General features: G+C 36.7%; 1 protein-coding gene across 1 annotated transcript; it reads left to right on the top strand.

Annotated features, from left to right (window-relative positions):
- The first annotated feature begins 298 nt into the window (after window positions 1-298).
- On the top strand, window positions 299-27,497 carry LOC139726142 (uncharacterized). Its single transcript, XM_071637220.1, has 7 exons — window positions 299-479; window positions 3,647-3,753; window positions 12,833-12,925; window positions 14,529-14,638; window positions 16,178-16,496; window positions 24,932-24,969; window positions 25,368-27,497. Exons 2-7 carry the CDS (start codon window positions 3,653-3,655, stop codon window positions 26,801-26,803), a joined length of 2,097 nt encoding a protein of 698 aa, XP_071493321.1. The 5' UTR covers window positions 299-479; window positions 3,647-3,652; the 3' UTR covers window positions 26,804-27,497.
- The last annotated feature ends 353 nt before the right edge of the window (window positions 27,498-27,850 follow it).

Genomic DNA, 27,850 nt, shown 5'->3' with positions numbered 1-27,850 from the left:
TCAGTGTTTCATCTTTATGAGGTTGTCATGACTGTGTATAGTGGAGCCCGTGTGTGTGTGTGTGTGTGTGTGTGTGTGTGTGTGTGCGTGCGTGTGTGCGTGTGTGCGTGTGCGTGGGTGACAAAGAGATTACACCACCCTATAAAATCTCTTTGGTGTGTGTATGTGGTGTGTGTGTGTGTGTGTGTGATGCACTCTCTACCACTGCCGTCAGGAGTTTGACATTTCCGATAACGGGTTTCTTTTTCATGTATTGGTTGCTGTCGTAGCTTCCTGATACCTTAGATTTTTTTTTTTGTTTCACTTTTGGGTCAGACATTGTATGGGACACCAGCGGGGCAGCGCCAAGAGTGACGTACGCACCGTGCATAAAGTTGCAGCCAGTTGGTACATACTTCCACCAGTGTTGAATATTGACTTACCTCTGACGGATTACTTTCCCCTAAAAAGAGTCGAGCCCTTTTCTTTGGAGTCTGCTGGTAAGGAACTGCTTTGGCATTGATTATTATGATTTATTGAAATGCAGCTTGTAATAGAACTAAAAACAAACAAATACAACTTTCGCCGAGTTCTACTGTCTCACTGTGCCATTTATATACGCGCATTTTTGATGGGACACTGGTTTTGATTTGAATGTACGTTCACTCCACTATAACCAAGCTTTACTGAAAATCCTTTTAGTTTTCCTCTGTAAATAATATTTTCAATGTGCAAGTTTAAAAAAAATATACTAACTTTATAAACCACAATATTGAATTCATAACGTTGCCATTAATTCATTGTTTTCTATAACTTATGAATAACTGGTATAATAATGATAATGTTAGACCCTTTTTATCTCATTGCTTAAGACCTCTTAATGATCGTCTAAAGCCAGGCAATCAAAATAAGTAAGATTTCGTTGTCGAACTTGGCCTAAGAGCAGTGTTTGAAATCTTTCTACAAATTAATGATCCCATGCACTAGTTATGTAACTCAAACACACACATACCAATAATTCATAGATACGCTTAACAATTTACTTTACGAACTTAGTTTACTGAGGGTATAATGGTGGTAGCTTATTGCGTACTCACAGATATGACAATGGCGGTGGAGTCAGGTATGTGCATTAGGCTACCGCAGACACGCAGTTGACATTGTGCGTTAGCTGAAGTCTTGTTTGTCCGGATTTTGTGGATAGGAAGTAGATTTTTTTCCTTTTCTTTTGTTTCAGTGCGTGCTGGCTCATGTTATTAAATGAGCCTGTTTATCCCGTGATTATTATGTTATCTGTGTTCGATTTCAAAAGGAAGTGCAGGGAAGTGCGGAAGGGGCATGTTTGTTTGCCGATAGTTTGCGTTGACGATGGAGAATAAAGGCATAATTTACCATTTGCAGATGAAACAGATGAAACAAAACCCAGCATTAATGCTTTAAAATAGTTCTAAAATGCATGTGAGTTAGGGATAGAAACAACCACTGTAAAAATTGAATCGTATAATCGATTTTAAGTGTTGTTAAATACACAGACTGTGAACAATAGTTATATTATTAAGAATGTTTCCAGACTAAACCGTCTACAGTTACGATTTATTGAGAAAAACACTGATATCTCCTTATATTTTAGGCTTTATTGCAAACATTTTATATGGTAGGATGTTTTGTGATACAACAGACCTGCACATATGAATCAAATATGATATCTTGAACATTTTTGAAATCACTGCTCCCAAAGGTAAACTGGACCTTTAAACTGGGAGAGGGCGTTGCTATGGCAACGGTTCATTTTTATCGCTGTGTTCCCAGCTAATCCATCATAGGAGATAAAGTTAGGTCATCCGCCATCTCCACCCACCCAGAACTATATTCTGGGTTATAGGCATGAAAGCCCTATGATACTTTCCAACTACATCCGTCCAGTTTGCTGGGGTCGACCCATGCTACAAAAATCTCCCCGGGAAAAATTATATAATTATGTGATACGTATATTGGCCAGTTCCCCAGACCTCAGCCAAAATATCATTTATTATTTTTCTGATGTGCCATAAGGACAGGTAAACTGGATGAGCACTGCATTGTTACTTCACATCAAGACCTATACACTTTGTATGGACATTGCATGTCAACAGAGGAATGGTATCGTCATATATTTCTAACTTGTATATAGGAGCCTACCTACATATCTGCCTTTTTTTTTCTTTGGATGGCACCTTTAGGGAGACAATCATATAGAATTATAAGCAATTCATTAAGGAGACATAAAACCTTTAAAAAAAGACATTTTTGTGTCTTAATTTTCAGGTGTGATATTCCATTCAATTCGCGTTTTACTGCTGACCACACTTAGTACACATTTTTTTTCACTGTCTGCGAAAGGTGCAATCTACATTATTGAATATATATATATTATATATATCCCTAGTTGGCACCTTAGGGAGACATATTGGGGGGAAGTGTCTTCATTAGGGAGACAACTGGTCATTTATAGGGAGACAATTTTCGTGTCTCCATTGCGTAAACTGCCATTGAACATGTATATAAAAATTTGCATATAAAACAAATGGAAATGTCTTCCAAATGACCCATCTAGGAGTATATATATATGTATATGTATTTATGTATATTCCAAACGAACTGTGAGGACGAAAATGACACCATGAGGTTCATGTAATACTTTTCTGGACCTCCATATACCTCGTCATCTGATAACACCTTTAATTGAATACGAAGTCTATGGTATTAAATGGTATAGGGTTAATTATCAAGTGAAAAGCGCTCTGCAATGATCATAAATCTGCTAGATGATCCAAGGCATAGCCTTAACTTGTTCAAGTGCGCCATTAATCTTAAAAAAGCGAAAATCAACGTTGCAACAACAATGAGATCGAGATAGTCGGGCAATAAGAGGCAAGCATTTGGCATGTTATTTTATTTCCCCACTTCACTACTGGCTGTGTCTACTATAATGGTACAAATTGGTTTGGTTCGCAAAGGTTAATGAGATACCTAAAACGATGAGTCGCTAAGCGAATGGGAAAAAAATGTTAACATTGTAGGTAAGCTATAGGAGTGAAATTAATCTCCCTATACATAGAAATGTCAGAAAACAAAAGAGAAATAAAATATGTCAAATCAATCAAACACACGGTTTCTATAATTATCATTTCTATGATAACCACCTATAGAGAATAATCATCATAAAGAATGGTTTGAGCAGCCCTATAGCACGACTTCATAGACTTACAGTATTTTTCACACTCTGCATTTATTCCTTTCAATTGGTCATTGCTGACACTGATTATCTTATATTGGATTTGAATGGTCTTAAATCCATCTTAAGTAATTTGCAATGCATCCTCATGATATAATAGTCACCTACAGAAGGTTGTTACACATCAACAGTGAATGACAATGATTTGAAGTCAAATTCCACTCCAAGTTAAAGCTGGCTTCGTAACAGTGTAAAATTGGATTTTAAGGGGGGGAAATGGTTTGTTTAGATTGTCTGCTTTAACTCGTATAGTATCGAATAGTTAGCATCTGGTGTTACCATGGTTACGTCTAGCTCATGAACACAGAGTGGAGATTAGATAAAAGATGCTCCGTGATATCCTGTGTGTGACTTTTTTTTTCTCTCTCTAATTTTTGATGCATGATAATGTAGGCGACCATGAGGCTGCTCAAGTACAGCGTTGGGCTGTTCGTCCTGCTTTTACTTTCTTTGGCGGCAAGCAGTGTGGCGGACTCTGGGCAATGCACAAGGGCAATCAGGTGCGTGTGTGACAACTTTTCTTCTTCATCTTCGCCCTCGCTTCTTCCTCCTACTCTCCTACTTCTCCTCCTCCTCTTCTTTGTTTTTATCATCTTGTGCATCTTCTTCTCCTTCCCTCGGACCTTCTCACTCTTCTTCTTGTCCTATTTCTGTTTTTCTTCTTTTATGTTCATGGGCATGATAGCTTCTTTCCTCGAAAAGCGTTTTTTTTTTTCATGAAAAGTAAATCGTACCCCTGAAATTGCATTATTTGAAATAATTATCAAAGGCAGCGTTTACCATTTGCAGGTGAAACAAAAACTCAGTTTTAGTGCTTCAAGATAGAAACAACCAATGTAAAAATTGGAATCAGAATAATCAATATTCGATAATATATTTCCCCCGAAATCGACATTTGAATGGGATTTATGAGAAATCAGTAGAATTCGCTTATAATGACTTGACACTTTATTTTTTTTTTGTTCTCTCTTGTCAATGTCCGACAGGACAAATAGGCACCACACATGCATTTCTTCTTTCCCCCTCATGTTCCTCTCTTTGTAAATACCCCCCCCCCCAACTCATTATTTAAATATTTGCAAGCATATAGATTGTGTGCACGGGGGTTGCAACGATTTTCAAGCTTTAAGCTTATGTTGCAATTCCTTTGCGTGTTCGTTACCTTGAATAATGTATAGCTCTCTTAGAGTTGTATACTATTTCTGTAACTGCTTCTTATCAATGTATACTGTCTTGGCTATATGAGATGTACTTGCATACATTTTGTATGCACTCCTATTTTGTGAACACACATGAAATTTTGAATAAATAAATAAATAAATAAATAATACTAAATGTAAAAAAATGTAAACAAAAGTTATAATAACAATATTTCTGGACTAAACCGTCTAGAGTTATGGTTTAGTGGGAAAAAAGGTATATATCCATGTATCTTAGGCTTTATTACAAAATTTTTATATGTAGGATGTTCTGTGATACAACTGACCTACACATATGCATCAAAACCAATATCTCAAAGCTCTTTTTGAACCACTGCTCTCTATGGTACACAACACCTTTAAGGGGGAACATGATATGTTCTGATAAGTGCGCAAAAGTGTTGACCTTTAGATGATATTAGGTGGTGATTTTATCTATTTAACTGTTGTTGTTGCTGTTGTTATTGTTTTTGTTATTTTGTTGTTGAACAACATGGAGAGATCAGATTGAATTAAGTTGTTCGCACGTCAGAAGAGACGAGAATCGGTCTTTTCCCCACCATCTACTTAATGCGAGCACATCATAATGTATCGGCAGCCATCCAACGCTACATATTTAGTCTGATCCTCGAGTATTTATACCTGTACATGTACTTCGGTTTGTACTGAGAAATCCGAAAGATTTAGCAGAGGTGAATTAACTCTACAAATCAAACAAGGAATCAATACTCGAAACAAACAAATAAACATAAAATAATTAATGCGGTTTTTTTTAATGGCTATAAACATTTAGGCTTGTGTAAGAAAATAAATAGAGTAGTTTTTACCACTCCTTTAAAATGACCAAACTTTGCAAAAGTACTTAGTTACTCTCCCATCACCGTTTAACTTCTCGTCATTGCTATAAATATATATGCTCACTTATCTAAATCATCCCATTGACAAATAACGACATTTATTTCCGCCCTATTGCCCGCAAACCTGACATATTGAAATCAACAGCGAACTCGGTACCATTAAAAGTAATTGCTGTACTTTCGTATTCACACAAGCACTGGCAAGTACTTACTCATGAGGGGATACCTCAGAAAGAATGACATAATTCACTCTTGATAAGACAGAGGGGTCGTGATTGATTCAGTTTTGCTTCGAGCTTCAAAGTAAGGGGAATGAAATGAAAACAGTCACAAAGGTAAACGAAGGCTCAAAGAAGTCAAAGGGTATACATGGTATAGGTGGTTTGAAATCCTAGAAATCGGGGCAGACCATTAAACACATATCCTCGTGTCACTGCCAGGAATTGGCTTCAGCTCAGTGGTGGTGGTGCGGCTTGCTTCGTAAAACCAGTAGTCTCACCTCCCTGGTAAAACGTAAGTGACGCCGTGTCGGCAAATCCAAGGGTATAGTTCCTTTTTTTTTTCAATTGGAGTTCATAGTAATACAGATCAAGCATCCGATCTTTTTCACGGAGCCCGAGCAGCAAAAAAAAAAAAAAAAAAAAAAAAAAAAAAAAAAAAAAAAACGAAACCCCGGTAACTACATTAAATTCTCTCCGAAAAAAAGAAAAAATATATATACATATCAATTTTATGATTATGTATATATATATATATATATATATATATATATATATATATATATATATATATACTTCTTGTCATTTCTTGTGCCCATGTTAGATAATTAATGGTTTATGTATAAATGTTTATCCTTTTATTCCGTCACCTAAGACCCCATTCTGCCACTGAAAACCAAATTCTTTTGAACCGGGCTGTCCGAGCAGAGGAATAGTCTCTGGTCTTGTAAATCAAAATCAAATCAAAATCAAATCAAATCGAGGAAATCTAAAACAGTGAAATGATAACAATAGTATAATATTGGTATATATTGGTGAGAACAGAGTTACTGAAAGTGAGGAAAAAGCATGATGTGATGAGTGTGGCATTAATGGTGGTGATCAAGTTAACGATGATGTCGTGGAATGATTATCAAAGAATAATGACGGCAAAATCTCTCTGTTTTACGATTATCATTGTACGTGGGAGAAAATGAGCCGCTGATTCAAGAGAACCAATATCAATTCACCACTCTCCAAATCACCATAGGCAACTGTCACCAACCACCAAGGAGAGTCCTACTTACCATAGTCTTTAAAACAAACAAAACCAAAAGGAAAAAAATCCAGACGGTGTCCAGAAAATAGACAAAGAGAATGATACAACCAAACACTCAACGCCTTCATCTTTCCGCCAGTCTTGTGTCTAATGAAATAAAAGCAGCGATTTATTAATGATTATTAATGAGAATCGTGATCACTGGTATACGCGTTGGTTGACAGGAGGGAGGTTGTCTGTGTCTGTGCATGCAAAATGAAGAAAGAGGAAATCACTCTGGTAGCCCACCCTCCGCCTTCTTGCTTCCGAATGAGTGATTACGTCACAATGGGGCCCAGTTGATACAATACGAACAATTTCCTGTCGTTGTGGAGTTTTCCCACGTGTTAGTGATTCAGAGAACTTGTCTACTGATATACAATGATGGATAATAGAAACAACCAGGCAGTCTAAAGCTGTATCAGTCTTGGTGGTGGAAGAAGGAGATAATCGATACAAAGTTCTTTAGAGAATGATATGATTCATATCTATATTTGTCATCAACTGAAGAAGTTATATTATTATCCGCAAATGCTTTCAAGTGATACGAGAATTCTTTCAAGTGGATGCGCCAGCACTGTTCAGTATTATTGTTTTAGCATATACCTCTTGACATGTCTTGACACACTGTCATGATCATGTATCTAACTGGAGGAGATTAGCAGGATAATTATACAGGACTAGAAACTTGCCTTAAAGAATCTGGTTTATTTGTTCGTAAGTAATTGGTTTTGTTTGTGTTATTTGTTTTTTTTTTATAGATAGTTACAGAGGTTGTTCTTTCTTTTTTTGCTTTTTTTCCTTGGTTTTGTCTTTGTTTGTTTGACTTTTTTTTTGCTATTTACTGTCCATGAATAAGATCGTTTAATGTGCCTTATTTGCACTATTGTGAATTACTAAATGAAAAACAGAAAGAACTACAGCCTGGGATTTAAAAGCTCGGCACTCACTTCATACAGGGCACGACAAATGAGGTGAAGCCAGTTCATGACAGCGATGATATTTTAATAAAATACTCCTGTTCTCTATAGCCTTATTCATAATTCGCTAGCCTCAAGAATTGGCGAGTTATAAGAATGGAAAGAATATGTTTGTTTGTTTTCGGAGAGAGTGTCAGAAGTTTTTTATTTTCATGCTGATAATCCCCCCCCCCCCCCCCATAAATAAGATTTTATGCTTGATCTGCATTATAACGAATACCATGGCAAGTGAAAAAAAAAAAAGGAAACTTACCCGGGATTTCTCGCATAGTAATAGCAAAAAAAAAAAAAGAAGACCCTAAAAATGACTTGCCTGTGTTATCACATTATTCTCGTATTTCCCCCCAAAAAAAGCATCTTACCCGCGGCGCATAAAGTAAGATGGACCAGCAATGGAATCGTTCATTAGTAGTCTTCTGTTTGAATGCTTTCACTTAGATTCAGTATCAATTTATACTAAATCTTTGGGATTCAATTCAATGTCGACAAGAAAGAAACAGCAATTCCCACCAACTAATCTTTTTGGAATTGTTATTTGGGCACTACGGTATGATGGAAAAGACTGTTGACTTTGAAACGGAGCTCCCGGAGGTTCCACGTTCGAGTTCTGCTACACGCATGTTTAAAAGGACGTTTTCACCCACAGCGTCCCTTTCTACCCGCTAGTAAAAATGAGTACCTGGGGATAATGATAGCCCCTATTACCCTAGCGTTGGAAGGTACCCATTTATACACCTTGGTTGAGAGGGACATGGTGGGTAAAAACATCTTGTCCAAGGACGTAAGCACTGGGCCGGATTCGAACTCGGATCCTCCGATCGGAAGTCGGGAGTTGTATCCACTATGCCACACTGAGCTAACACTAGCTTGAAAGCTACCCTAGATTAATGATACCATATTCATTATTTTTTTTTTTTTATCGTCGTCTTTGCTACAATAAAACATAAGCCTGGGGATTGTCAGAGGAAGAAGGGCCTGCCAATGATTAAAAACAATAATACTGATTTTCAAAGATAGTAAAAGAGGAACTACAGCAGTGTAAGGATGGTGTGACAGACCACTATGGGTTCAATTTCAGTAACCCTATTTGCCGAATTCCGTTCAAGCCTTCCCTCCTACAATAAAACTCGTCATGCGACGCCTTATATGCGGAGCTCATTACAAGCCCACACAAAACACTAGCCCTGGTGTTTTGGCTCGCCAGATATAAGTACGAGCTCATAAAGGCCAAACCAAAGCAGAATGGAGTACATCTTTACTTGAATAGCAGACATAATTGATCCTCTGAAATAAATGTCACCTAAGATCTGGGTATTAGCTTTAAATGGCTTGTGCTTCATGCCTTTGAAATCGAAGGACACATTTCGTATTGCACCTACTGTTCAATTGTGCAAGGAAGGAAAAACGTCACTCCTGTTTGAATGTTGTCAAACGTCAAGACAAGAGGTAGGGTTTTATATTATATATATATATATATATTTATATGCCTCATATGTAGATTCCTCTCATCTGACTGGTTAAAAGTGGAGTCATGAAAATAGCTGTGCCCCATTTTTGATCAAAATGACGTCATGATTTACTGTGCCCGGGGCATAGAATCAACTGCGCCCTGTAAATATGTTTGGAGGCAGTCGCAACCCCGTACACATGGATCACTCATAATAATTATGTACGCACCAATGATACGACCACCGCCCTGTCGATCAGCGTTGATTACGAGTGCTGTAAAAGAGACTAGATGTAGGTTTCAGCAAGAAAGTTAAAGAATTGATTTTAAACTTGTTCAACAAAATTGTGATATCATAATAGCAAAGACATAATAAGCGTATGTATATGCCAATATCGTCACGATAAAGCCAATTATGTCAGTCGCATTCTTTACATCAACTTGGATTGTACTTCCTGGGTTTTCGACAAAACCACTTGCTTGTTTGTATTATTTTGTACAAACCATGCAAAAAACGTAGAGGGCTAATCAATGCCGTTATCACCAACTCTTATTCCCGTGAGTAGTTGCTGATACCAATATCACCATTTGGTGATAACACGTGAAACTTGCATAGTTTCTTTCTTATTTTATTTTTTGTTCTTCTTGGAGTTTCTGCCATTGTTTTTTGGCCAATTTCGCTATTTTTTTAAAAGTTCTTATAAAAGGGGACTTTTTCAAAGGGTTTCAACGATTTGTGGTTGCGGTGATGAAACACTTGTTTGTTTATTTGCTTGTTTTAGAGTTTTTAGGTTCTATCGTTTTTACCTGGAGTCACTCCAACTATCGAAGAGATATGATCTAACAGAATCTGCCCGCTGTACAAGTCCTGTGTACATTTATAAATTCTCTAACGTCTCTGTAGAAAATTTATGTGTAGCGTCACATCTTGTCATTTTACAAACACTACTTTGCAGCTAGTAATCACACCCTCGTACTCCTTGCAGGATCTTTGATGCTACTACCAGATTACAAACAATGACTGTTCTCAAAAAAAATTATTTTTGCTCTTACGTCATTTTTTTTTTACTTGATGGTGTAACACGATTGCACAACCAATTATGCTATAATTAATCAAAAAAAAAAAAAAAAAAAAACCTAATAGCTGGCCTGCATTGTTTAGAATATTTCTGCTTTCAGGAACAAAAACGACAACAGCAATACTATGCCAGCTATCTTGACAGCATCATGCCAGTGAAATGTTGTCAGAGTAGATGCCCTCCTAGCATAACAATGACACCTAATTATTTCTTAAGTTTTGTTCCGACATCACTATTTTTCAGGTGCGAGTTTCTTCAGTGTGTCTCCCTCTACAAATTAAATTTGTTAAGATCGCCACAGACGAACTTTAAATTAACAAACATGTCGGAAAAAGGGAACCAGTGGGACTCGGACCTGAACATTGCCCTCTCCCCTCTGAATAATAATTTTCTTCCATCACTATTTGTATTTAAATTTCGAAACTTAAAACAGGAAGGCCATCTCTTTGTGAGTGGAACGTCGAAGAGTGATTCTCCTTATTAGAATATTGCCATCACTATGTTTCGACAAACGTATAGTACATCTCTTGAGATATAATGCGCACGTAGCTTCTCACTAACCCTATCTCAATAGACTTTCACTTGAACATCCATTTCACATCCGTGTAGGCGTATATAACGGAAATGAGCACACGGAGTCAACGTTGTGTCATTTGCTCATGTATTATGTGAATGTTACTCTCTGCAAATATCCAGTTTGAAACTCAGTCACAGGGAAATTCCTGTCCCATAAAAACCTAATGGAACGTACTTCATCTCTCATTTTATATGCAACATGACGGACAGAACATAATCACCTCTATTGACTGTCCTTCCGATTGAGATCAGTGGAGGAAAAACAATTCTCATTCTCTACACTTTCTCCATTACTTGCCAAGCGTTTGATTTCTGTATAGCGATCAAAGACATTTTTGCGCACATACACCTCGCGTTAGCGGAATATATATATGATATTATATATATATATATATATATATATATATATATATATATATATATATATACATATATATATATATATATATATATATATATATATATATATATATATATATATATATGTTTTATCTTCCCCCTCTCTGGTTCTGTTTCTTTCATCTGTAATATTACTTTGTACATTGCAGGTGGCATAAAGCAAATGCAGAGCTCCCAACGAGGAGTCTCGCACCACCAAACGTAGAATTTAACGGCCATCAATATTATAGCAAAAACACATAGCCACGTTCAGCCTGAATAGGAGAAAAAAATATGTACTGATTCAACTGTTCAACTCGTGTTGGTGGTGATGACAGCCTGCTGTACCATATAACTTTCCCCACGCACACATGACTTATTTCCTGAGAAGGCGGTGTTTTTTTTTTCCACTCGATGCCAAAACAACAGCAACGAAAATACCCTCTTATGCCACTTCCTTCCTATTACACTGCGTAACTGGCAGTTCGGCTGAAGTGTCCTTTCAATGCAAACTAACGAATAGACCATCAAAAGCGTGTTCTCTGATTTGAAATAGACATTTCGTTCATTTCATCCGATATCATACGCACATTACAAAACATTTCTACAGTTTTACGATTCATTTAGATGTAATAGTTTTAGTTCTCTCTTTTTTCCCCTTAACGGTATAAAATAATCAAAGGACAGATAGTATACAAAAAGGTAAAATTTGCAATCACTAAAGGCATTGTTTATCCCTTGACAGCACCGCCCAAAACATGCCTACGAAAATAGCAAACAGGAAAGTAGCGACAGTGCCGCTAAAATCATAATGTGAACGAGGAAAAGAACAATACAGGAAACCGACATCATGAACAGGGACATGTGATAGAACAAACAACAGATAATACATGAAAATCCATGATCGATACCAAAAGATGGCAATACTATAAGATATGCGTCTTATAGTCCCAGTCTTTACAAGAACTAATTCTACAGACTGTACATTTGCACGCACTCAAGAATCAACTCTACAAAATAAACCTGTAGCAGAAAGCATGCTGGTTTTTTTTTTTTTTTTAATCTACGCCAAACAACGTTTGTTTTGTTTCATAATGATAAGTTCGTAATATATGCGATATTATCTTTACGGGATATTGTTATGCATGAACATAATTTTTCTTATTGTATTTTGTGGTGTATGAGTGTTGTATGATACGTTACATTTGTTCCAATCATGTATTTGATAAAGGAAATAATGACCAACGAAGATATTATGGCAACGTAAGTGCTTACTGTTGATAGTTTGTGTACGGCCGTGCACGCTCTTATCTGTATGCTTTTATATCTTGTTTATGTGTATGTATACTTAAGGCGCGTGCTTGGTGCATTTGTACTATATACTACCTCCATTCCACAGGAATTTTATCTCATCGGTCACTCATCGGAAGCAAAGATCGTTGCTTTCGGCCACCCGCCGAAGTGTATCGGATCGCAGTCTGATGAATCCGACTTGGTCGGTCGACTATCAGGTCAATGTCAGACATGTCGCCCGTGATTCTCATCGGACGATCTTGCCTCATCAGATCACCGCCCATGTCTGACACTGACCTGATGTTCGACCAACACAAGTCGGATTCATCGGACGGCGATACAATACACTTCAGTGGGTGGTCAGAGTGATAAACTTAGCTTCCAATGAGTGACCGATGAGAGAAAATCTCTGTGGAATGGAGGTATCACTCTAACGGTCTGTGTCTTACTGTTTGTCTCCTTCGTCCTACACAGCCGTGGCATCTCCTACACTCAAACATTCAAGACGTCCGCGACGCAAAAGTACTACACGACGTGCGTCATAATATTTAAGTGCACAAGATACAGGTATGTATGAGACCCAACCACCTTGGACGACAAGGTACAACAAGAAAGCAAATGGTAACAAACAGATAGATAACAAAAATTAAACGGTAGAATAGATAAAATAGTAGCGACATTTTCAGGCCGGAAAGTCAGCAGATAAAATTAGGGAATTCTCCGTGTTGTAATAAATAAAAAAAAAATGAATAAATAAAATAAATAAATATATATATATATATATATATATATATATATATATATATATATATTATATATGATTTTTTCCAACTGATATCTATTTATTACACACAGACGCTGAACTTTCTTATTTTGATTATATATATATATATATATATATATATATATATATATATATATATATATAAACAATATGGCATAGTATAATACCTGGATTTTAAAAAAAAAATCGAGGCAAAGACAATCTCTCGCAGCAGTGAATTGCATATATTTTTCTGGGAACCATTGCAAGTTTCGTTAAAGGGAAATTTGTGTCACGAACAAGTTTGCCGGAAATGAATAACAAACAGACAGTCATCAGTGTTTCGCATTCCGGGTTTTGTTTTCACCGTTTCAAATGAAATGCCCTCGATCCAATAAGATGCCGATTTATGTATATTTTCAGACTATTCGTTTGCTATTTTTCTGTCCAGTTGAGAGTATTTTTCTGCAAAGTTGAAATCTATTTGCAAAGACTTGCGATAACTTGGGAGCATTTCAGTAATCTTTTATACTTTTTTGAATTGCATAGGTGAAAATGTTCGACTGTTGCCAAGATTCTTTTTAAAATTCAGTCGAACAGTCTCTTCATGCGGGAAAAAAATCATTCAACTTCATGGTAAAGTGTGCAGTGTGGGAAATACTTACCACAGAGGGTATTATCAATAGCTACGTGGAAAGTAAACACGTAATTTATCAACCTTACTCTTATCACCATACGCTGAACACAAGGAGATCGCATTTGAGTGTTCCATCTCGAGGACCGTCATCAGTATGTTTACAAAATTCCCTGAACATTTCTCTTATGTAATGTGGAACTGTAACATGAGGGAGTCTCCCCATGGCTTCATTTCCTGCATTGGCGCAACAGCGTTTACTATTTTTTCTTATATTTTGTTTATTGCTTACTAGGACAAGGCCAAATATGTCTGGCATCAAATTTAATGAGTAATGTCTTATTCCCTTTGAATGTACATTCCCTTATATAGGCATGTGTGGTGGTTTCCAAATGCAAAATAAATCAACTTTCATTTCCATTTTTCTGTCAGTAGCAACTAATTTTTGCCTTCATGGATTGCCGGAACACATCAAATTACACCCACGTTTCCCTTGCATCCGTTATTCATATTGGCCTTCCTAGCTTTCGTATGAAAAGTACAGGAAGGCACTGAGATACCAGACAGATCAGACGGAATTGCAGCTATCCCTACTATACTCAGTATTTGGTATTTTAAAACCTGTGAGCCACACTGTTTATAGTTCCTTTTCTTTCCTAGAGGGAACAGGTAGTGACACGTACACTTTGAAGCTAAAGAATTCTCATCGAATATTTGGGTATTATCGTTCTTGTAACGAAAAATTCTTTTTGGGACTTTTATTTTGTTAATAGGACGGTGTATTCTACCTCCACCCGCCAGAGCTATCGCGTGGGTTACGTCGCCGACTCCGTGTGCTGCCCTGGATGGCAAGAGCAGGACGGCAGGTGCATAACTACGATGTGTAAGTTTGTCGTTTGTCTCGATGCATTCGTTTGATTAGTATTATCATATCATGATTATTACTTCATTGCATTGATATGATAATATATCATATCACATTATATTGTATTATTATATGATATCATAATTATGCTGCAATATATTTCATCATGTTACATTATGTTATATATCATATCATAAAATATGTTGTACAACATGAGATCATTTTCAATTCCTTTTTCTCCAGCAATATCATCAAACATTTAATAAGTATTTAAATCGGTCAGCCACAGAAAAAAAAAATAGTTTAACCCTTATATCGTCCCAACTTGACTTTGGTAATGCACTTCTGTTTCAGCTACCACAATCTCAACTTTCAATGTTACAAAAACTGCAAAATTTGGCAGCCCGTATTGTTACCCTTACCAGATGAAATACTCGCATTACCCCTGTTTTATCTTCACTGCATTTGTTACCCGTTGCAGTGGCGGATCCAGAGGGGGCGCAACCGGCGCACCGGCGAACGCCCCCCCCCCCTTTCTTTTTCGTTAAAAACAGAAGAAATAAAAAGAAAAAAATGAAATGAAACCCGGAAGTGGCACGAGAAATATTAGTCACGCCCCCCCCCCCCTTTACAGAATTCCTGGATCCGCCCCTGCGTTGAGTCTAGCATTGTATTTAAATTATTATTTTTTGTATTTCATAGCATATATTGAACTGCCCCGAAGAACAATGCTAATTTGCTGACAATCTATAATCCTCCCATTTGCTTAAGATCATCCGATTGTAGATTGCTTGTTGTAACAAAAACGAAGAAATCATGGGGAGATCGGTCATTTGCACATGCTGGACCTTACCTGTGGAATCAGTTGCCTCAAGCTATCCGTTACATTTCGAATGTTGACTGCTTTGAAATTTCCCTCAAGATTCATTTTGTTTATAACTGCTGTCCAGTAGAGTTGTACATTATGTAATTTCTTTTTTTTTCGTCATTATTGTTTCATTTACTTTCATGCATGTACATCAGTGTGTGTATGATTTTTGTATTTCATAATTCACTTTTCTTACTGCGCCTTGGGCACATTAGTTATGTGGAATTGGCGCATTATGAGTACACTGTATTACCGTTATTATTATTATCATTATTATTATTATCATTATTTCTATTATTGTTATCAAACATAATAATTATATATACATACATGGTAATATATAATATCTAAACACTTCTGTTAGTTTCTGCAATTGCAACAATTTTCATATACATCTGTGTATTCTGTTGTATTATAGGCCTAAAAAAAATGATATGCGGCTTCCAAGTTACTAAAAAGTTTATCTTTTGATGGACCGATCGGGCACCTAAAAACAAAGTGAAATTTTTTGATTTTTTTCTTTTATTTCAGGCAACTTCATTTCTTTTTCGGACTACCAAAGAAATGTATTATTATCGAGTTATTATATACATTATAATGATATATAGCATATATTCAGTTATGTTCTTGTGAAGTTGTTAATTGATCTCCTACCGACATGAAACTTACTACTAAAATCCGCATAACAGCCCCGACAACAAGCACGCCACCGCCGACAACGCAGGCAACAACATCCGCGTCAAAAACGACCCAGAAGATGACGACAATGGTCCCGTCTACACTTGCAACTACTCGAGAGATTCGAACCAGTGATTCACTTCGGACAGCTACCGCGGGACCTGCCGCCACTGTCGAAAGCTTAACCAGGGCATCTGCGGGCTTTCTGTCGAATCCGACAATGATGTATGTGACTGTGGGCGTCGCCGTGATTGTCTTCCTCATCATCGTTGTCTGCGGAGTGTGTTGCTGCTGCAAGAAGTGTCGATCGGGAAAAAAGCGCGTAGCAAGGTGAGGAACATTGTCATGATTTGTAGGGAAACCACGGATAGCAGATTAACCGGTTAAAGGGCATTTCAGATGATTTTCATAATTTCACATCATGTATAGTACATATTATATCGACATATCCATGTATAGACTTGTGAAATTATTTGTGGTCCATGAGCAGAGAACTAATACTCTGAAAAATCTAAAACAAATTACACTGAACGGTGTTGATGACATGCAACATGTAGGAGCCTCACATATTTCAGAAATCTAACAGTGTAATTCCATTACAATACCGTTTGCTTAGCATGTTCACCTGTGTGAAATCTATGCATGCCTTCTTCTTTTGTTCTTCTTCCTTGAGCCACATTACTCATGCATTCTCATGGTGAGGATGCCATGTCATCATCCTTGTACATTGCAATTTGTTTTAAATTTTGAAAACATTCTTATTCCTCACCCCAATCACTATAAATTCTGAAACACTATACTCAACATAACTAATCTATAGTTGTTCAAATGTAAAAGTATGAAAAGGTCTCCTTTAACAATGATAATTGGCTTCAATGCTTCAATGAAAATTAATGCCGAAACTCAAGGAAGCTTACGACATGCAGAGACTTAGCAGACCAATTTTACCATTACCCTACCTTTTTATCATTTTCATAATAGACATTACTTTCGCTGTAAGATATATATATATATATATATATATATATATATATTTATCTTTTACAAAGTCGAATGTTTATGTTTATGATGTAATTCCAAATATATTATGCGTTATGTTTTGTTGGAAAAAGAAGAATAAAAAATAAATGAATTGAATTGAATATATATATATATATATATATATATATATAATTTATATATATATATATATATATATATATATATATATATATATATATTTATAGTAGATATCACCACCTGTATTTTTAAGATCGAAAACACTGAATACAATTTGAACCAACATGTTGGGGAAAAAAGAAAACAGGGGCATTGGAACGTGTTATAAAAACTGCTTTCTAAAAGACTCTTGTCATCATAAACACCGTTTCTTCAATTCTCACTTCCGTCATAATACTATACCAGTATAATGTTCATAATGGTGATGATTACAGCACATGTGTAATCTCACATCTTACTTACCTTCATTATTGATACCAAAACATGCAAAATGTTGCTGATTGCAATGTCATGTCAGTCATTATCATCAGCTTTGTTATCGGAATGATTTGCATTCTAATTTGCTATTGCCTAGTTTTGAAAACTTTTCCTCTTCTCTTTTGAAAGCATAATATTTTATGGGAAGTGAGGGTTATTTCTTAATGTTGAAATGGTGACTCCATATAAAGAAATATATTTTACGGAAAACAAGTGAAGAGCTTAATGGTAAAGCGAGTTAACTCCATTCTTGCTAAAATGAGATGTTTGGAGTAAACCTGGTAAAAAAACCAAAAAAACCAAAGCAAGTGATACCAGAAAAAAAAATAATGTGGTATTTCCAATCATAATTTCAAGAATATCACTTGTTATCTAACAATTTTTATTTTGCTCTACCTGATGACTTATATACTTTCAAATGTGGAAAAAATGGCGCTTAACTCGCTTTGGGATGAAACTCTTCATGTACAGAAAGATATTCAAAATTTGATATTGGCATACGGTATTGTGCACGTGCTAAACAAAGCCTTGGACTTTTTGTCGGTCATGCCGATCCTGGCAGACCTGGTGCACGTACTTTTGCTCTCTTAATGTCACATTGCGGATTGACGTAACTAACGTGAAAAGAAAACGTCATTCGCTTTCTGTATCCTTGATTATTTGGAACAGAAGACTTTTGATTTTGATCAGCTGTGATATAAATATATTTAAAGATGTAAATGATATATATGATATACCTCTATTCTGTCACGATGATTTCAAATATACTTTCATGGGCAAAGTATAGTCATGCTGAAAGATAAATCAGTTGGTATGTTCTCTCAAGTGATTTGTTAATCTATACCATGCACAAACAATAAATGAAAATGTAACCAAATGAAATTTAGATTTTGTATATATATATATATATATATATATATATATATATATATATATTACCCTGCATCACAAAACCAACAAAAAGTCGCCTAACATGGATTTTTAGTTAAGGACAGATTCTAAAAGAGCAGACTCTAAGCTTACTCCCCTAACCTACCTGAATACTGGAAAGAAAGCACACATTCTGGAAAAGTGTGAACTGAGAAAAGAGGCTCTGAAGTACAGGGTCTATTCAAGCGCTTAATCTTTCACCAAGCAGTGCTAGCTGTGCGATGAAAGGGTCAAAACACAGGACGTCAACCACTGGAGCAACAGCAATGAAGAAATTATCAGATTAGGCTGAAATTGAGCATATTCTATCAACACATTCTATCCATGATTAATGCAAACTTTCAAAGCAGTAAAATTATCCTTTCAAAAGTTATTAGACTTGAAAGTGAAGAGTGTACAAAGGATCTCAAGAAATGAAAAGGGGCCTCTATTATACATAGCTGATCATTCTACTCTCCCCCCAAAATGGGTTGTAGAAAAACTGCGGAAAACACACTTTCCCATTTATGTTATGATCCCAAACTAAAGAATAATATAGAAGAAAGATAGCTCTTTCAGAAAATATGAAAAACTCAAGATTGAGTCAGTTGACGCATTTCCCCTGTTATGAGCCCTCACGTAAAATTAAGGGGTGCGACTTTTTGTTTGTTTTGTGATGCACGGTCATATGTTATATTTATATATTCAGGTCAGCAAAACAGACAACTCTGTTTACTATGCCTTCTTAAAGGTTAGAAAGGAAATGAATTCGAGACAGATTATTCAAAAGTCAAATGCCTCTTGTCAGCTGTGAAGGTCTTAATAGGTGGCAATGCTGTAATCTTTCTATTTTTGCCTGTTTGCAGTCAGTAAAAATTTGACCGGATGTTGTAATAACTTGAAGTTGTAATAATAAAATCCCATTATGATTAGGGAAATCATCGCAAAATTTTCTAATCGACAAAAAAAAAATCATAACATTGAAAGGAAGTAATAATGTCACTAGATTTTTATGATTACATGGTTGATATGTGTATTGTTAAAGAGAAAACATGCCTTGCTATGGGTTTCCACACCCCCCACACACACACATACACAGATCCTCACTAATAAGCAAGTATTAAGTTCCATTACCTACTACATTTAATTTCCTGATAGCAATTAAATGCATCTGAACTTCATGACCGACTTCTATCCATTTTTTTCTTTCTATTTTTTTTCCTCTGAAAGAGTTAATCTGGAGTCAAATGTCTCAGATTTTCTGGAATAGAATCTGGTACGCAAGGATAACACATCGGGTCAAAATATTAGAGATCATCTGGACACTAAAGAGACAGAAGGACTATGAAATATCTAAATCAGAAGAAAGAAAAAATAATAATTACGCCGTGACTTAATTAGGTTTTCGTAATGAATATAACTGTGATGCGTTGTTAATTGAGAATTTTATGTGACTTTGAGTTCATCAGCATAATTGTATCTTCACATAGCGAGGGCAAAAAAGGTAAAAAAACCCAAAATCAACCGCGTGGATTGTTGTCGTTGTTGTTGCTTTCTTTGTTTTCCTATGCCAAAAAGTGAAAGTGGAAGACATGACGTACGTGCAAAGACGGCTCATGAATGGGAGACGAAATCCCAAATGACTCTCTATTCTTTTACTATTTGCGGGTAGCGTTTGACCTTCGCCGGAAATTTGACCTTTCATGAGATAAAAGTCCACCCTATAACTTCCGGTTTGCGTGATAAACCCGATAAACTGGCAAAACTAACGGGGATTGATTCGACATATTACCACTATGGAATCTATCACCTGCTAGAGAGGCTTGAATACGTATGCCCTATAGTGTTTACACGGGAAGTGGTAAATCTTTTTTTATCCGTGTAAAGTAATAGACTGCATTTTAATTATATAGGACTGTGTATAGAGACTATGTAAAAGACTGCGTTCATGGGTGTGATCGTGCCTTGACATTTGTACCTGACTATTACTGTGAGAATTCATGGGCGACTTTTTTTTTCCACTCATTTATAATGCTTTCACTCAAAACAGTCAGTATGTCTATGGAATGCAAGCTGCATCAGCACAGTACACAATGCAATACTCATGTTCAGAATATTACAACAGCAATATCTAAAGCAACTGGTGTTTTAAGAAGAATAAAATATTTAATTAATGATCAAACTTTAATTATGTTATACAACACTTTATTTTTACCATATGTAATGTACTGTAATATTGTATGGGGCAACAGTAGCAAAACAAAATTGAACACAATTTTTCTTCTCCAGAAAAAAGGCTCTTCGTATATGCACACATTCAAATTTTTTGGCTCACACTGATCCCATATTTTATCGCCTAAAAACTTTGAAGGCCCATGATATACATTTATACCTGACTGCCATATTTATGTATAAACACACTTGAAATTTATTACCATTTTTCCATAATACCCTAGTAACCAATGACCATATGTGGCCCTGCACCTCAAAACAAACAAAAAGTCGCCAGACATGAATTTTTAGTTAAGACCATATTCTGAAAGAGCAGACTTTAAGCTTTAAAATGAGGTATAACTCAAAGCATATGGACTCTCTTAACCTATCTAAATATTGGAAAGAAAGCACAAACTCAGGAAAAGTGTGAACTGAGAAAAGAGGCTCTGAAGTACAGTGTCTATTCAAGCGCTTAATCTTTACCAAACCGTGCTGGCTGTGCGATGAAAGGGACAAAAAACAGGAAGTAAACCACCAGAGTAACAACAATGAAGGGATTATTAGATTAAATTGAAATTAACCATGCCTCATTAACACATTCTGTCCATAATTAATGCCAACTTTCAATGCAGTAGCACTATCCTTTTAAAAGTTATTAGAGTTGAAAGTGAAGAGTGTGGACAAGGTTTTTCAGAAATGAAAAAGGGATTCTAAAGACACACCAAATCACACTATTCTACCAAAAATGTTTGAGATAAATTGCTAAAAAACCACACTTTCCTGCCGATTTTATGATACCAAATTTTAGCATAATGTAAAAGAAGACCCACTCTTTCAGAAAATATGAAAAAGTCAAGTTCGGCTAGGTTGACCCATTTCACTTATTTTCAGTCCTCACGCAAAATCAGTGTGTGCGACTTTATGTTCGTTTTGAGGTGCACGGTCACATATTCACTCATACCCTACCCGTCGTTCCCATGATTTTCACTTAAGTAATCCGAAGCTTTTACTTGCTCAAAAGTCGATTAGACATCAAGGTCCGGATGCATGGAACACTCTTCCTGAGGAGTTGAAACAGTGTGCCTCCTTGTTTTCATTTAAAGCAAACTTAAAGAAGTACATTTTATTACAGTATATTTCAAATATGAACTAAAAACAAATAAATTATATAACTAATGTTGGTCTCTTTCAGTAAACCAATTTCACTATTCTAAATTCCAGCCTATTTGCTATTGTGCACCTTCAAGCACCTGCACACACATTCACCACCACCACCATCACACACCAGAGTTTATTTTCCCCTGCTACCTTCGCAGCAGAATTTATATTGTTACGAATTTAGTACGTCCTTATCTTTTCCTCGGGCCGGCCATCTTTTCAAGCAATGCTTATAATGGCGGCCCTCTGCACAATCGTTTCTTAACTATAAATGTTATTCTTATCACTGCTGCATAGACATGCATACTGTATATTAAATTTCTTTCATATCGTTGTTTATGCAAGTCAAAAGACTGTGTTAAATTTATTTTACATATATCCTACATGTTCATGATTATGTACTTATATGTATCGTGGTTTATGCAAGTCAAACGACTTTGCGTTGAATTTACTTTGTATATTTCCTGCATTTTCATGATTATGTAACTTATGTGTATTGATTTGCAGAAAATAAAGTATTTATCAAACAATCAAACAAACAATAAATTTAACATTTTCCTTCTCTTTCATATAAGTTTATAGCCTACGTGTGTTATTTCCTCTTCATGACAGGCAATAAAATAAAAAGGCATGTGTCCAAACTAATGTCAAGGCAATGATTAACTCCAGAGATCATTTTTTCTTTATAGATTTAATACGTGATTTATCTATTTTCCCTTTACCAAGGAGCCCGTTGCTGACATTCTACATTCTACAAAAAAAAAAACACACACACACACACACACCCAAACACACAAAAGATTACATTGTAGAAAATTGAGAGGGCATTTGGGATCTAGATTTATTCATATAAACTATTGGAAGGCAATAATGCTCTTTCCTTAATTCTTTGATTTATTTATCCACCACTAAAACTTAGCATCTTCATAAATATCCCGCTCAGCTTTATAATGAGTTCAGATTACCTCTCCCACGAATGCTAGTATATATATTAGCTTAGAGCGCATTTATTTATACTGGTCCTAATTTTTGATACTCTTTAAATAACAAAATCAAAATCGTTCCGTCCATACATTGAGTTAAAAAAAGAAGAAGATTCAAGTCTTATCATTATACAATCTTATAGTTCCATAGAACTGAATTAGCATGTAGGTCTGTTATTACTGTCGACATTTACACTGGCCTTTTGATATTGCCACTTTACCCGAGTGTAGGTACCACAATTTTGTGTCTCTCTTTAATTAATTTCTGCAATTCTTCTATTTTCCTCTTATTATTCATAAACACGGTGTTACACGGTGTATTCCCCAGTTATTCTTTTCCATGTCGCTGTCTGTGTTGTATTCTCTCGTCTCTTTTGTTGTCTTTTTTTTTCACGTCAGTTGTGTCTCTTATCATCCTGTTTTTATGTTATTCTTATCTCTTTAGTGGGCTTCCGAACTTACAGTATGTTGTATCTATTTTTATGCCTCCGCCACGAAGTGGTGCCGGAGGCATTATATTTTCGGGTTGTTCGTCCTTCCGTCCGTCCGTCCGTCCGTAATGAATTTTGTGGACAGCGTAAAACTTTTTGAGGTATCCTAATGGAACTTGGCATGTATGTGTATTAGGGGGTGAAGTTGTGCCTATCAACTTTTGGGTGCACATGCTCAAGGTCAAAGGTCAAAAGGTCAAGGTCAAATGCTTAAGATTCCACTATTTCCCCCATATCTATACAATGCCTGAAGATATGTTCTTGAAACCTAGTGTATACATGTATTACCCAATTAAAGATTCTCTGGTGAAAGTTTGGGGTCATGAGGTCAAAGGTCAAAAGGTCAAGTAAAAATGTTAACATTTGACTTTTTTCTCCGCTTTTGGAAATTGTTCAAGGTATCTTCATGGAACATAGTATATATGCATGTACTGACTGGCAGTGATTATCTAGGAAATTTGGGGTTCATGGGGTCAAAGGTCAGGGGTCAAAGGTCAAGGGCAACACTTCAAAATTTTACTATTTCCCTCATATTTATGCAATGCCAGCAGGACTTTTTTTTTATTTGGTGTATGCATGTATAACCCAATAGAGATTCTCTTGGAAGTTTTTTTTTTTTTTGGCCAAAAAGGTAAAAGGTCAAAGGTCAAAGATCAAGTGAAAGTGCTGAACTTACTTCTTCCTCCATATCTCGGAAGTGGCTCAAGTTATCTTGAAACTTAGTAGGCCTACGTATCTATGCATGTTCTGCCTGACAGTGATTCTCTTATGAATTTTAGGGTCAAAGGCCAGATGAAAATGGTAACAATTTACTATTCAATACAGAAATTGCATTTTTTCTCCATACCTTGAAAATTACTCAATGCATAAACTTACGAAAGGATCAAAGTCAAGTTACAGTCCTTAAATCCCCAAATACATGCTCTCTTATTCATCCAATTAAACCTAGGTCAAGGAAGGTGATCATTCAACACATTTGCGACAAACATGTCATTTTAATATTTTGCCAATTTTGTGAAAATGTAATCACACATTGTTCACATGTACTATAGACCTATTAGGAGAATCATGCATTATGGCGGAGGCATACCAGTCGCCATAGCGACATTTCTAGTTGTTTTTGTTTTTTCTTACTTCAGAGTGGTCCACATATCACAAGCATTGTCTTTTCAGTAGGTCCCTCCATTTTTCGTACAGTACTTATTGTTCTCTTTGGTGATTTATTACAGTGTTTCTTTCTAACGATTATGTATCATAATGTCTCACTATAGGTATACACTCTTTCTGTCACAATGTGCCGCTTACATTATTATTTTGTCACCAAAAAGTGTGAAATGTACGTTATGTTTGTCAAAAAAAATGAAAATAAATTGAATTGAGCTGAATTGAACTAATTTTTTATGAGGAAATCATAACTGATTATGTCATCTGGGACCTAACTTGCACGCATATCAACTAAATCATACAATAATACTAATTCTGACTTCCCCTCATGTTATTTTTCTCTTTTCTACATCATGCTGATAACATCAAGACTGGAGAGCCAGAATTCAACAGAGGGACAGAATGTGGGTAAGAACTAATTTTTATATTCTATGAAACCGTCCATAGATTATTGATAAAGTGATTTTCTTATCTCTAGGTAGTACGCTGTAGACTTTTAAGAATATTCATGCTATTACTAAACGTCCCCCGTCATCCATTTTCCACATTGTCCATAATGTCTCTAATGCTTTTCTTCATGCAATATTCAATATAAGGTGAAATATGTTAATTCATCATTCCCGAAAATGATATCTAACTATAATCTGATGATTCAGAGATCAAAATTGCTGCGATCTTTTTCACTGTGAAGAAACAAGAACTCAAGAAATCAATTAAAATTACATGAGATATAAGCTTTATATCATTAGAACGTCTTCTATAACGTGAAAATATGCGTTCGCTTCTCTTTGACCTACTGATACCAGGTTTTGAGGAGGCCGGAGTCGGCATGGGAGGGGCTGAAGGACCGAGAACTCGAGCCAATCGCCACGCCAAGATGAAAGGGAAGAAGAAAGATAAAAACCTCACAGCAGCTTCGAACCCCGGTTATGACAGGTTGGCACTTGATGAGGTTGCTGAACCAAGCACCTACGAGATTCTGCGAGATTCAAATGCGCCAATCACAGCTAGCGAGAATGGTATGATGGCGGCTGGAGCTACCTACCAAGGCGCGCAAGCATTTCCTAAAGGAAAGCTGGAACCAGAGGAACCAGTTTACGAAATTGACGAGTTAGTCACTGAGAACGAGTACGTCACACTGGACCAAGAAAAACAAACCTTTCATAAGACTCCTTCGACGGCGCCAAGCAAAGCAGATATGAACAGCGACACCAACGTCAATCGTAAGAAAGTACCTCCCAAGCCCGCTCCCAAAGTACGCAAGGAGAATAAGATTGATACTGTGCCGCCACCTACGGCAGCAAATCACTTGCTTGTTGTACCTCAATCCAAGAAGGCTGGGTACCTTGACATGACAAACTCTAAATCGAAACATGGAACCGCGGAAAAGATCTATCCACCCACCCCTAAACATCCTGGCGGAGAAAAACCCAAACCATCACCTAGGGTGCCGAGGAAGCCTCAACCGGGGAAGATTACTCCTAGAGGCAAGGGGTCAAAGTCACCTGAAGCCTGTCGTGTGCTGGATGCAAGAGCCACGCCCGATTCCTGTAATAATGTCTACGACATAGTCAACAACCCCGACCATTCCCCGATAAAGGGCCAAATTAGCCTCTCAATGGATGGCATGTACGTGAAGCCAGGAACTGCCACGGCATCTCAGCCCCTGCTGAGAGGGACTTCCCCAGGGAAGAAAACCGCCATCGAGAACGGAGATGACGTGGCATGTACATACATGGCCGGCGACCAAGCTACGTGCCCCTTTTCCAGCGACAATTACGATCTCGTTGGCGTCCCGGGATCCAATAGCTGTGGTGGAAACGAGTCCGACTCAAATCCGAATAACCACTATGACATGGTCATGACTCCTACAGGGTCAAAGAAGAGTCAGTCAACGCCTAAATTTGGTTATGACATTCCTCGGCACGCATCCATTGATTCCAGCAGTCCGTACGAGAATGAGCGAAGGTCGTCGTCATCGCTCCCATTCAAGACGCAGCCGCCTTCGATCTCAGTGTTCGCAGATGACGAGGTCTACGACGTCGTCGAAGTGAGGGACGAACACTCGAAGAACACAAAGACCATGTCAGGGCGCCCTCTCGTGAAGCACGGGGAGAGTGTCTCTCAGATGGAGAAGGAATCTCAGAAGTCTAAGACAGCGATTTGGAGGAGTCATTCAGGTCCGTCTCTGCTGAAATCTGCAGAATTAGAGTCCGTCTATGTAAATACGTCGAGATTTTGAGCCAATAAGACGTCAAAGTGATCATACCTGGCTTGCATAGAGACAAAAGTGAATCGAACTTTGCATAGTGTAAGTGATATTGTGCCACGGAAGACTGTACTCTCTCTGTTGTTGCTGTTTTACAATCTTGTTTACTTCAGTACTCGTTCAATTATGTTGAGTCCTTTTCCTCGTTCATTCTTTGGACCTTGTTCACATTAAATGAAAAAAAAAAACCTAAACAAATCCGATTGGGAAAGAACATTTTCCACTGAATAATTTTAGTAACTCTACTCCTTGCCTCTTCAGATGCGCTTTACTGCACTGATGTACACACAGCAGTGCCTATTATACATGCCCAGAGAGGGCGGTTGATAGGTGCCTCCCATCATGGGTCATTCCACTTCAACAGACCAGCCTTAGCATAGATACATTGAATATGATCAATTCAAATTTCTACAGCAACAGGCTCCACACATTCACAAACAAACTTATTCATTCTAGGTTTGAAGCATTCATAGGTTTTGAAGCTCGGAAAGAAGATGCCACGAAGTTAGATATCGGACTTTTTTTTTACATAAAGTACTTGTATTATAGATATTATATATACTGCTGTTATATAATATACTGCAGGCAAATAAAGTATATTTGCCCATTTTAAGGCTCATCTGATTGTAAATATATGAAGATCATAGGGAGAAGGATAAGATGTCTTTGTTTGTTTGTTTGTTTGTTTGGGTAATCATTGTTTGTTTTTGTTGTTGTTATAATGATCCTCTTGAGACTGATTCCGATCACGAAGAAAATATGCAATCATTGCCAAGGTTCAAATAGTATATGATTATATACTCATAAGAGAAAAAAAAAACATGATGACTTTAGACGTCTTAGAAAATGAATGAAATTTTTTATATCAGTGTCGGATTAGCTGATTTTTGACATCACCGAAGGGATTTCGTCTATGTTCAGGTGTTTGATGACTTTGTTAACACTTGGTTAAGGCTTTCTGTAAGGAAATTTCACTAAGCAGGGATAGAGATTTATGCTGCAATGCTGTCATGCTTTCTA

This window comes from Diadema antillarum, unplaced genomic scaffold (genome assembly GCF_040938485.1).
Source record: "Diadema antillarum isolate AM-2024a unplaced genomic scaffold, OU_Dant_1.0 seq00000079_RagTag, whole genome shotgun sequence".
Taxonomy (NCBI): Eukaryota; Metazoa; Echinodermata; class Echinoidea; order Diadematoida; family Diadematidae; genus Diadema; species Diadema antillarum.
This window is presented reverse-complemented; position numbering and strand designations above follow the sequence as displayed.

Coding starts and splice junctions, on each gene's coding strand:
- LOC139726142 (XM_071637220.1), top strand. CDS start 3,653: ATGAGGCTGCTCAAGTACAGCGTTGGGCTGTTCGTCCTGCTTTTACTT. Junction 12,926..14,528: donor TTTAAGTGCACAAGATACAG/GTATGTATGAGA, acceptor TTTTGTTAATAG/GACGGTGTATTCTACCTCCA. Junction 24,970..25,367: donor AACAGAGGGACAGAATGTGG/GTAAGAACTAAT, acceptor TACTGATACCAG/GTTTTGAGGAGGCCGGAGTC.